Genomic DNA, 12,867 nt, shown 5'->3' with positions numbered 1-12,867 from the left:
TCCCTGTTTTGTTGTGAATGTGTGTTTTTCTTTTAAAATCCCAGCGACACTTGAAAGCAATTGCCTGACTAACATGTAGTTTCTTGCTGCTTTTATTTTTTGCTTTGCATCTGGCTATTAATGCCTCTTGGGTTTTTTTTCTTCTTCTAACATTTTTATTTTTTATTTTCTGTGATTGGTATTTCTTTGTTCAATTCAGGTTAGAATTGCCCCTACTGTCACTACCTGGAGTAACAAAACTCCTACCGCCCTTCCCAGCCATCCACCTGCAGCCTCTCCCTCTGACACACAGGTATATCCTTCATTATTCATCTTTGAGCAAAATTCCGCTCATCTAAATATATATAGTTAAAAATTCTCTATACCCCCCCCCGCTTTTTTTAAGTTCCCCTCTCCCCATCTGTCTGCCTGCTTATTGCATTTTTTAATGCTTTAGGATGCAAGAAGCAGCTTTTAGGACAATTCATTTATTTTCTTATCCCTCTCCTTTTGCAGTTTTAAATTGACTTCTGCTAGAAAAATACCAACTTAAGTTCTAACAAAGGTTTAAATCTGATTTCACTGAAGATTTTCTTTTTTCTTTCTTCTTTGTTTTTGAGCATTTGCAGAAATTGAAGAGAAGCGAAAGTTCCCTTGTGGCATTTATGCTTATATTTCCAAAGTGTGGAGTAGTGGATGGAATTTAGTAGAGATGGAAAATCCTGGTGACTTATTATAAATAACACTGACACTATTTTATGAAGTTATTAGGATCCATTGCTTTTCATTACATTTATTACATTGGACCTGTTCAATCTCTAAATCACTTAGACTATGTTGCTCAGATGTGCTCTAAAGGGGATAGAATGCAAAATGCAGTATTTCTTACACAATAAAGTTTTTAAAAGAAACATAATTCCATTTCAGGGATTATAAAACCATCTGGAAAGATTATTGGTTCCAAATGTAATCCTCCTTTTATCATATTCTCATTCTCTAGGGAGAAAATCCTCCACCTCCAGGTTTCATAATGCATGGAAATGTTAACCCAAATACTGCCACAGCTCAACTTCCCACATCTCCAGGTCATATGCGCACCCAGGTACCACCTTATCCACAGCCACAGCGTAAGTAGTGCAACCCTGAAGTCCTTGTGCAGCAGCATGTCTTATCCTAATGTCGAAACTGTTCACTTTAGAGCTCCAAAACCATGATCCAATCAGTTTTAACAAGTAAAGAAGGAACCATTCTGTGTTAGGACTTGAGAGAAAGAAAGATGGTTTCCTTAGGAAGCATCCTGAATCAGCATGCCAGGAAAGAGCTCCTGTGTCAGTCCATTCAAAACAGTTGGCTCCTGTTCCTGAGCAATTACTAAGGATAGTGAATTGTCCCATGACTTAGGTATTAAAAATAGAATTTTTGAAATGATTGGTTGCATATTCTTTTCCTTTAAGCAAGATGACACAAACTATTTTTGGAAAAATGGTTCCAAGGGAATTTGTTTTTGTTGTTTTCCACTTATATTATCTTTTTAAGAAATAGGCTTTATTTCAGAGCAGTTTTAGATGGCAAGTTTGAGTGGAGAGTAAGAAAGTTCCAGTATCTTCCCTGCCCCCATGCGCAACCTCCTCCAGTGTCAACAGTCTGCACCCCAGTGGTACCTTTGTTACAGTTAATGAACCTACAGTGACACATCATTATCACCCACAATTCATACTTTACTTTAGGGTTCACTGTTGGTATTGAACATTCTATGAATTTTGACAGGTGTGTAATAATGACATGTCCCCGCCATTGGCTTTTGTTTTTTAGAAAATATTTGCACTTAGAGAATATTGCCACCTTTTTAAAATTTAATTGAGAAAAAAAAAAAATCTCCAAGGGGAAAATTATGTGATTTAACAACTATTGCAAAAGCAAGAGGTCACTGCCTAGTAAGAACTAATCCTAATAAACACGTTCTGTGCTAAAATGAATGTTCCATTCATACTTAACATGAATACACATTTGACACAACTTTTCACTCATGAAAGTGCTGTCTTCAGAGAAAAATAAGTACAGTTTCTAGTAGATTTATTCTGTAGAAGTCCATACCTACCCTGGGTCATGAAGAATATGATAGTATTCTATAATCTGGGCTCAGATCTTTGTATCAAAATGTTAACTGACTGCCTGAAAACTTACTAACCAACCATGTACAGTATATAAATTATTATATAGTAATTGTTTTGTCTGACTCTCTGAGTTGGCTATTAATTTGGAACTATGCTCAAAGTCACAATTTGAGTAGCTGATGATATTGCCAGATGTTGGAGAAGGTATTTGATTCATAACAATAGTGCTCACCCTACAATTCTTATAGTGGGGGAGATGTTGAGTTGCCACCAAAGCCTCTGTAATTTACTGTAAGGGGAAGTACTTTGAATGTGTAATTCCTGCATTGTTCCATCTGGTGGCTAGTAGGTGTCACTGCAGCCTTTTCCCAGAACAGGAAGTCTCAGCAAAGGATCAGTCTTGCAGTTCTTGGGCCTAATGATTCAAAGATTTTGGTTTTTTTTAAAGATTTTATTTATTCATTTGAGAAAGAGAGAGAAAGGACGAGTTGGGGGGAGGGGAAGAGAGAGGGAGAAACAAACTCCCTGCTGAGCAGGGAGCCCGATGCTGGGCTCTATCCCAGGACACTTGGGATCATGACCTGATCCAAAGGCAAATGCTCAACTGCCTGAGCCACCCAGGTGCCCCTCAAATATTTTCATAGCCAAAAGCAGTCTGAAGATGGCAGGTTTCAAATATTGGATCCAATGACTTTTAGTATTATTTAAGGATATCCAGGGTATTAAAAGCATAACGTGTAAGTGTTAATGTTTGGTTGTAGCTTATTGTTAGAAAAATAATGATGAAAATAATTCCCATAGAATGAAATAACTTTGGGGTTTTTTATTGCTATCTGAATAGTCCTAAAACTAATTAAAATTTCTGTTTCTTCTCCTTGGTGTAGCTTATCAACCAGCCCAGCAGTATTCCTTCGGAACAGGGGGGTCAACAATGTATCGACCTCAGCAGCCTGTTGCTCCTTCTGCTTCAAATGCTTACCCTAACACCCCTTACATATCTCCTGCTTCTTCCTATTCTGGGCAGTCTCAGTTGTATGCAACACAGCACCAGGCCTCTCCAGCTACCTCCAGCTCTGCTGCTGCTTTCCCTCCTCCCCCTTCCTCTGGAGCATCCTTCCAGCATGGCGGACCAGGAGCTCCACCATCATCTTCAGCTTACGCACTGCCTTCTGGAACAACAGGTACACTGCCTGCTGCCAGCGAGCTGCCTGCGTCGCAAAGAACAGGTCTGCGCTTGAAAGGGATTTGGTTTGGCTCCCTCCTTTATTTTTTCATGAACACGTGGGTGGATGGAAGGGTATTATGTCTAACTCTTTGTGAACTGAGTAATCTGAGGTGTTGATTGAGTTTTTATAACAAATTCTAAAACGATTTCTAAAAGTGTGATCATCCCATAATGAACTTTAGTTACGAAATGAGGAAAGCTTTAGAACTCCAAAAGGGTAAGAGTATATAATCTGCCACTGACCTTAAGGTAAATATAAGAAATTAATTGGCAAGATAAGTGGTAGTCAGAACTAGATTTAATTGAAATTAACTTCTTTATAGCAGAACTTTGTTCTGTTTTTACTGAAAAGTTTTCAATCTTTAAAATTATTCTGTGCCTTAAATTCTCTCATGGAGATTAAATAGTATAGCATCTTAATGAGAGTGTACATAATTTTATGTTTATTTCTAAAAATGAGGCATCTTGATATGCTTATCTAAAGGAAAAAGGTGAGAGAACACAACTCTGACAGAGAGGATCCCTAAGATGGTAGAAGGTCAGTGCATAGTAGTGCAGCAGTTCTTCATTAAGACAATACCATCCTCAGACATCTTGGGAATTTCAAGGATTAGATTGATAGATAGTCTAACAGTATAGTTGTACCTAAAATTTTCTAATTAAATCATTATTTTGAATTATTTTTATGGTGAAATAATTTTGTGAATTCTTTTTATATCATATTACAATAAAAGCATTTAATTGATTTTTTTATGGGTAGGTTATATTATCTGATTTTCATTTGGGGATAGTAATAGGGGCCTCAAAAGCATGTGGTATAAAAAGGGATCAATGAATCAGGGTGAAGAACCACTAACCATATTAGTTAAGAATGCAGGCTTTGAAATTTGACTCCTGGGTTTGTAATCCAGCTTCACTGAGTTAAACTTCTTCAAGCCTCCACTTCCTCAGAATAATAACAATACCTGTTCATAAGCTTATGAAGAAGATTAAATGGATTAATATATTAAAACATTTGGGAATAGTGACTGTAAAATTTGCTGTGATTACACAAAACCTGACTCATCATTAGAGCTCTGTGCCTGTTGGTATTTGAAAATAGTTTCCCTTTTAGATTATAACTGATATTTTTGAACTAGAGGGGCAAAGAGATGAATGAATCTTTCTTTGCTACTAATACTGAAGTTGCTTTTGGGGAATCAAGTATATATATATGTATTCTTTTAAGCAATAGCTGTAATTACTGAAAACACCATAAAATAGGATCTATTGAGGAAGTATTCTTTTCTAACAAAGTCTTATGGGTCCAGGATGATATACCTATCTCCTCTCTTCTCTAATACATAAAATAAATTCCAAGTACCAGAAATCACTTACACACACAATATCCATATCACCCTTTGCTGCACAAATAAAATTTAATGTTCAATATAAACAGTTAAATAGGTTGATATTTTAGAGAGGAGTGCTAATTCAATTGTAGAGTTCAAAAAATTACCTTCTAAAACCTCAGTGAGTGAGAACAAAATCCATTCTGAATAGTTGGACAGTAGAGTTCTTGATTGAAAGATTGGGGTTCAAAAAAAAAAGAAAGATTGGGGTTCCAGAAAATCCCCACTTAAAAGTGATGCAGGGAAATAGGGAGATGAATTATCATTTATTGCACATACGTTGGACATGTACCATCATTTGCCATATATTTTCTTATTTAATTCTCAGAACCATGAGAAACAAATATATATATATTTTTTAATTGATGTGAAAAAACTTAGTTTCCTAGGAGTTGAACTCATGGTTGCATGGTAAGAGTCTCCAAGTTGAGATACAAACTCAGATCCCTCAGTCTTCAAAGCCTGAGTTCATTCTTTACCAGATGGTGTAGTCCTGACTGATGTAAGCAATAGAAGTACTTAGTTATCAGTTTGGAATTACAAAAATCATATAACAACTCTGTTTTAGGCATTTGTCACTTCATCATCTAAGTTAAATATTTGCATGGGTATTTTTTTTCTCCTTAAGCAAAAGTGTATTTGGCCTCGAAATACTTTGCTTATATACAAAGTAACAGAATGTTCTAACCTGGCTGAGAAACAGTTACTAATAGGAAGAAGAAGCAAACATTTTTCAGTATTCAGCATGTACTAAGCCAGCTGCTTTGTTACCCTCTTGCATGTTAATAGTCTCTTGTATTTTAATTAATAGTTAATTTAAGCTTTACCATATTTTATTTTTTTATTTTCTAAAAATCTTGTTTATGGTATACAAATAATTGTGACTGAAAATTTTATCTTTTTCCTTATGTGTCTTAGTTCGTATCATGGTTCTCTATAGGACTTGGAAATTCCATTTGTCCAGTGAATAATTCTTGACAGACACTAGGATTTGCAAGGCCTGTAACTATCAGTGAACCACAAAATTACATGCCTGAGGCTCAGAGAGACTAATGTTGAAATCATCAAAACATTCATTCAGTAAATTCTTAATGAGTACTTGTTTGGTCTATAATCAGAATTACTCATGGCAGAGTAGGGAAGCAGAAAAGGATGATATGTTTCTAGTGAACAGCACATAGCTTTGTTATAAGTTGGAACACAAAATTTATATATATATATATTTTTAAAGATTTTATTTATTCATGAGAGACAGAGAGAGAGAAAGGCAGAGACACAGGCAGAGGGAGAAGCAGGCTCCATGCAGGGAGCCCAACATGGGACTCGATCCCAGGTCTCCAGGGCTATGCCCTGGGCTGAAGGCGGCACTAAACTGCTGAGCCACCTGGGCTGCCCCTAAAATTTATATTTAAGCCAAATTTTGGAAAGCCTTAAATGCCAGGGCAAGATGTTTATAAATTCATAGAGTTTTTATGAAGGGATTTGAACTGCTGAAAGGCATGATATAAGTGGTACTTAAAGGGAGGTTAATCTGGAGGTGGTGGTCCTACAAAATAGATTGTGGGGGACCCCTGGGTGGCTCAGTGGTTTAGCGCCTGCCTTCAGCCCAGGGCGTGATCCTGGAGTCCCGGGATCGAGTCCCACATCGGGCTCCCTGCATGGAGCCTGCTTCTCCCTCTGTGTATGTCTCTGCCTGTGTGTGTGTGTGTGTGTGTGTGTGTGTGTGTGTGTGTGTGTGTCTCTCATAAATAAATAAATAAAATCTTAAAAAAAAAAAAAAGATTGTAGGCCACATGGTAGAATCAGAAGCAAGAAGAGGCCTCTCTCATTTCTAGACATAAAGTAACAGCCTAAGTTAGGATAGTACAGTGTCCTTTCCATGGTGCAACACTGACAAAGCAGGAGGTTTTCTCTGTTTTACTCTTTACTATAATTAGGATACTGCCTGTCAACCCCCCCCCCCCCCCCCCCCCCCCCGCTCCTGAGTTAATGTAGGCTTATTACTAAGGGAGAGCACTTTCAAACATGAAGGCCTTAGGATTTTACTAAAAACATTGTTGGGGTGCCTGGGTGACTAAGCTGATGAAGCATCTGCCTTTGATTCATGTCATGATCCCAGGTCGGGCTCCCTGCTCATCCAGGAGCCTGCTTCTCCCTCCCCTCCGCTCGTGCTCTCTGTTGCTATCTCTGTCTCTCTCTTTCTCAAATTAATAAAAAAACTTTTTAAATTGTTTTCTGGTAAAATGGCCTTCATGCTGTCATGAAATTGTCTTTGAGTGAACATTATTGATTTTGTTAAATAATTGGAAGATTTAATTTAGGTATGTAGTCTTGTGCTTTGTCAAATACAGTAGTCTTGAAGGGACATAATGTTACATGTTTTCACAAAACAGTGTCCTGAAAAAAATCTTTTTAAATTTTCATAAACACTCCTTACTCAAATTATAAGTACTTGGTTTTAACCTTTTAAGTAAATGGAAGGAACGAGATAACCTCTCATTACTTTTCTTTAGGTAATTGTGTTTTATCTTGTATCACTGGAAGATGACCTCAAGGATTCATGTATTTCTAAACTTTAATTTTTAATTCTGTGATCCTTTTGTTTTTTAAACATTTTATTTATTCCTTTGAGAGAGAGAGTATATGAGCAGGGAGGGGGAGAGGCGGAAGGAGAGAATCTGAAGCAGACTCCACATTGAGCTGGAGTCCGTTGCAGGCCTTGATCCCATGACTACCATGAGATCATGACCCGAGCTGAACCAAGAGTCTGATGCTTAACTGGCTGTGCCACCCTGGCGCCCTAACCCCTTTTGTTTTTAATGTGACATGCTAGGCTTATAGAGGACAGGGGAGATACAGAAGGATGGTCTGTTCTCTCTGTCTCAAATTGTCTTCTAGCCAAAGTCTCCATACCACTAATAATTTTCTATGAATCCACTGAGAAGTATATTAACCAAAGTATAGATCCCACATTATGCTTCTGAAAGAATACCTAAGAAGGTTCTCAATAAGAGGTGGAATTCAAATAAAGATAGTATGTAACTCCACTCCTATAGGTAAAACCAAATAGTTCCCTCTTTTTTTCCCAAAGACACTGTGGAGAATTGATCCCTACACTAAGGTGGATAAGGGTCTCCAATACCATGCTGTATTCAGTTTTTGTTTTTTTTTTTAAGAATTTATTTATTTATTCATGAGAGACACAGAGAGAGCGAGAGAGGCAGAGACACAGGCAGAGGGAAAAGCAGGCTCCATGCAGAGAGCCTGACGTGGGACTCGATTCAGGGTCTCCAGGATCACGCCCTGGGCTGCAGGCGGCGCTAAACCTCTGCACTACCGGGGCTGCCCTGTATTCAGTTTTTAAATTAATTTTTCCTTGATTTTTATTCATTTTTCACTATAGGATTTTTAAAGAATAAAATTTTAATTACCTATAATTCTACCACCCAAATATAAGCACTAATATAGGCTTATTTATTCCCTTCATATACCTATATACATACCTATATGTATGTCTGTATGCATATATTAAAAATATTTTTTAAAAAATATTTTTGAAGTGGTAAAACATACTAACATAATTTTTAAATGTATACTTCAGTGACGTTAAGTACATTCACATTGCTGAAAAACCGTAACCACTATCTATGTCTAGAACATTTTTGTCGTCCCACACTGAAACTATGTACTCCCTACTCCGCCCAGCCCCTGGTAATCACTCTTCTACTCTGTCTCTGTGAATTTAACTACTCTAGGTATCTTGTATAATTAGAATCACAATATTTGTACTTTTGTAACGGCTTATTACTTCACTCTCTCCAAAATTCATCCGTGTTGTAGCATGTATCAGAATTTCTTTCCTTTAAAGCTGAATAATATTTCACTGTATGTATATACCACATTTTGTTTATCCGTTTATCTGCACATGGGCATTTTAGCTATTGTGAATAATGCTACTTGAACATGGGTATACAAATATCTGTTCAAGTCTTTGCTTTTCAGTTCTTTTGAGTATGTAACCAGAAATTGAATTGCTGGATCAAATTCAATATTTAGTTCAGTATTTAATTTTTTGAGGAACTGTTATACTGTTTTCCACATCTACACCAACATTTGCTGTTTTATGTTTTTTGTTTTTTTTTTATTCTGAAGAATTGAAATCATGATATTTATTCCTTTGAGAGAGAGAGTATACAAGCAGAGAGGCGGAGAGGGGGAAGGAGAAAGAATCTGAAGCAGACTCTTCTACAAACACATACCATTTTACATCTTAGAGTTGTTGTTTTTTGTTTTTTGTTTTTTTTTTTTCTAGAGAGTGAATGCAAGAGAGCATAAGCCGAGGAGGAGGGGTGGAGGGAGAAGGAGAGAATCTTAAGCAGGCTCCATGCCCAGCTCAGATATCAATATGATATCAATATGATATCAATATCAATATCAGATATCAATATGAGGCTCAATCTCATGACCAAGATGACCTGAGCCAAAATCAAGAGCAGACATTAACCAACTGAGCTGCTTAGGTGCCCCCTTTTAGTTTCTTAGCCTTATACCGTGAACCATTTTTCATGCCCTTTAGAGTCATATCATATAGTAAAAAGAGTTAAGAGATTTATCATCTTTTTTCAAGAAGTAAAAAATATTATCTTTTCAGTTTTATGAGAGAATTATGTCCAAGATTAGACTATGCTGTATTGATTTTTCTAAATGAGTACACTGTGTTGGTTTTTTAAAATGTTGACCAAGGGTCTGATTTTGCATGTCAATAATACTGTTTCCTAGAGATACTTACAGTGTTCATGTAGCTTGCTTTATCTAATGTGGCTATTAAAGTGTATTTATAGAGGTCAATTTAATTATGTTTTTAAAAAGTCATATTTAAACAGTCAATTTAAAGACATAAAAGCAAAAAGATGGAAAAGGGTTAGAGTTCTAGCTGAGACAAAACTGCACTGAATTGATAAGAGATTTGTAAGAGATTTGAATGAGGATTATCTGGGCTGAAATAAAGCATATGGATAAATATATTGCATAGTTTGAGGTTCGGAGGATTTAGACATACTTTGAGGGAGGATTTTGATTATTGTACAACTGTTACTTCCTATTCAACAAGACATCTGCTCCTCAAGTTATGTGAGCTAGCTCATTGGCTATCCATTCCTATTGCAAGGCTTTTTGTTTCTCATTTTGATGAAGTGTCATTCCTAATTTTGAATTTGATTTAATTTCATTATAAATTTGGAGTCATTTTACCAAAGAGTCCTATGAAGTTGCTCCCCAAACATTTTTGTGCTAGTAAGTTTGTGAATTTTCAGGATACCCTCCCAGGGTTTGAGTCACTGCCATGAGAAGTTAGAGGGGAAACTGCTATCATCTCCTCTTGCCTCTCATGGGGCAGGAGAAGAAGACATACTGTTGAAACTACTTTCTGATTAGAAAAGGGTCAAGGCCAAGGTATTTCTGGTACTTTAGGTTTGTAATATATGGACTTCCTCCACCCAGAAGTAGAAGTCATATGCTAGAGAGTACATCTGTAGTTGTGTATCAGGTCAGTCCTCTGTAATAATGCACACACAGTGACTCCCAGGGCTTTACTGTCTGTAGTGCTATGAAGTTATATCTTGCATGAGGAGTTAGGTTGTAAAATTGTCACATAAGGCAAAAACGGAAAATCATTTATAAAAAATAGGAAGTCTTTGATCACGTCTTTCTTTAGTTAAGCTTTTATGAAGAAGTTGGCTTGCATTAGGAGCCATATTTTATGGAAAACATCTGTTGAAAACTCCACATAGATTTCAAGCTAGGGATTACCTCTCCCACCTCACAATTTCTCTGAGGCATGTGCTGCTTGATAGAGCTCAAACTAAATTGGACTCTGTAATTAATTGCTGTATTCTTTTGGTTCCTCTATCCCTAGGGGAAGAGAGATGAATTTCCGTAGTTATAGATATGTGAATATAATGTACCTCCACTGCATACTTTTGATTTGAGATTGGGCCTGGCCTGACCCTGAGTATCTGACCATTTTGGCATTGCTGTGTTAGTTTTCAGCCTTTTTTCCTCTTGTCCACTGCCAGAAACTTTAGTTCTCCTAAGTGGTTTTTGGAAGACCTGTACTAAACAGTCTGAAAATCCATATATTCTTACAGAAAAGACCATATAAAATGGTTACATATTTACTGGCCTGTTGTCATTTATCTTCATATTCATAGTGTGACATGAATTCCATAAAATTACAGTTTCATCAGGATGCAGCCCCCATTTGCCTCCCAAATCTGGCAGTAAAGTGGCACTACCTTGCTAAGATTGTCTGATATTCTTTTCTTTAATAAGTACAGTGCTGAAGTCTGGCAGGACAGTGTGGAAAGCCACCCATTGTTATTTAAATCCCTACTAAAAGGGGGCTTTGCCCAGCAAAGCATTGGCATTACTTGGGAGCTACCTGGAACAATAGAATCTCGGGCCTTTCCCTATACCTGGTGAATTAGAATCTGCATTTTAACAAGATCCTCAGTTGATTTTGATTGACAGCTTTAAGTAGTACAAAATGCTCTCCACCACACACACACACCTCCAGTGGTATTATTGATCAAATAGTAGGGGAAAAAAAATCCATGCAGACAGGGAAATATTTTAAATAGGCAGGAACAAAATTTTTTCTTAAAAGAAACAAGTACCACAGCAAGAGAGATGTTTAATTGAGAGTTAATTGAATCTCACACAACCTAAATGAATTCAATTTACCCAAAAACTGATTATAGATAGGTATTTTTTGTGACTTGATAAAAAGAAATTTTTTTTCCTTATAAAATTCATTTGTTCTTTTTCGGGTTGATGGAGAAGAAGCAATTACAAAATGAGGAGTTTAGAATGTTTTTGATGCTAGTACTGTTTAAATGACTTCTGCATTTTGTCTACAGAAAATCAGTCTATGCAAGACCAGGCACCTATGTTGGAAGGTGAATTGGTTATAAAATATGTCTTTGGAAATTATGCAATCATTGAATATAGTTAATGAATGGACATTCACAATAATGCATGTGAAACTCAAAGTTGATATTCTAAATCTGATCAGTATCATTTTTTAATCTGACTTCCTAATCAAATCAAATCTTAGAGCTGATTGATTTAACATGGTGACCTAGTAGCTTCAAATCATTAAGGTCTTCTATTTTATATGATCATAAAGACAATGACTATATCAAGATTGTCTTAAATAGGAGTAAGATTAAAAGGTGATGAGAGAGATTTGAATGATTTTCTGTGTATTACCAGAACCTTAAGAATTTAAGCAGATAGCAGCATATAGTTTAATATTTTGTGATTAGTTCTTGAGTGTTTTGAGGCTTATTTGGCTTTCTGTCTCCTAGTAAACTTGTAGAAAATTAATTCCATTTTTAAAATCAAGACAAATGAAGGATGCCTGGCTGGCTCAGTCAGAACATGTGACTCTTGATCTCAGAGTCTTGAGTTTAAGCCACATGTTGGGTATAAAGATTACTAAAAAAATAAAATAAATTTCAAAAAAATTAAGGCAAATGAGTGTATGGTGGTTAGAAGATACTGTTTTTAAAAAAATTTCTGTGGCATTATGTATGGATCACAGGTTTTTTGATCTGCTAAGCAATTTTGTTGTGATTTAATATCATGGATATCAATAAAACAAGTAAAAGGTAAAATACTGAAAGAATGTTTAATTTGTTGTAAGAAGAGTAATTTTTTGTCTTTAAACATACAAAAATCAATGAGATGTAAAATGATCACATTTTGATTTTAAAACTATCCTATTTCTGGCATGTTTTCTTTAAAGATACTGGCATTAAAGTACTTAATGAATGCTGCTACTGATGTCTGTTTTTCATTTTGAAATGAAGGTTTTGGGGGGTTTTTTAGGGGAAATTTACTAAAGTTGACTAAAGTTTAATTTTGTATTTGCTGCCAACCTGGAATTTGTTTTGTGGCATTAAAAAAGTCTTATCACAGATATTTAAGTACTTTCTATTGTATAAATAATTCCTAAGGCAAATATGATAAAAATTGCAGTGTAGTTGGGACTTTTTTTTAACAATGTTTCTACCATATGGATGATTTGCTTATATTGAATTGCTACCTCGGGAAATAGGAAATTGTTACTTTTATTCTTTTCTGTATGTTGAATATA

At 36.0% G+C, this 12,867-nt stretch overlaps 1 protein-coding gene across 11 annotated transcripts in view; it reads left to right on the top strand.

Annotated features, from left to right (window-relative positions):
- SEC31A (SEC31 homolog A, COPII coat complex component) overlaps positions 1–12,867 on the top strand; it is a 77,006-nt gene that overhangs the window by 51,695 nt on the left and 12,444 nt on the right. For 3 of the 11 annotated variants that reach the window (XM_041758709.1, XM_041758705.1, XM_041758706.1), the window contains 4 exons: positions 200–292; positions 980–1,106; positions 2,978–3,319; positions 11,627–11,665. In XM_041758709.1, coding sequence (XP_041614643.1) covers positions 200–292; positions 980–1,106; positions 2,978–3,319; positions 11,627–11,665 — 601 coding nt within the window. The remainder of the gene's footprint in view (positions 1–199; positions 293–979; positions 1,107–2,977; positions 3,320–11,626; positions 11,666–12,867) is intronic. The other 8 variants (XM_041758708.1, XM_041758711.1, XM_041758710.1 and 5 more) reach the window with 8 other exon arrangements.

The sequence above is a fragment of the Vulpes lagopus genome, chromosome 6, assembly GCF_018345385.1.
Source record: "Vulpes lagopus strain Blue_001 chromosome 6, ASM1834538v1, whole genome shotgun sequence".
NCBI lineage: Eukaryota > Metazoa > Chordata > Mammalia > Carnivora > Canidae > Vulpes > Vulpes lagopus.
Note: the sequence above shows the minus strand (reverse complement) of the source record. Positions and strands in the feature narration are given on the sequence as shown.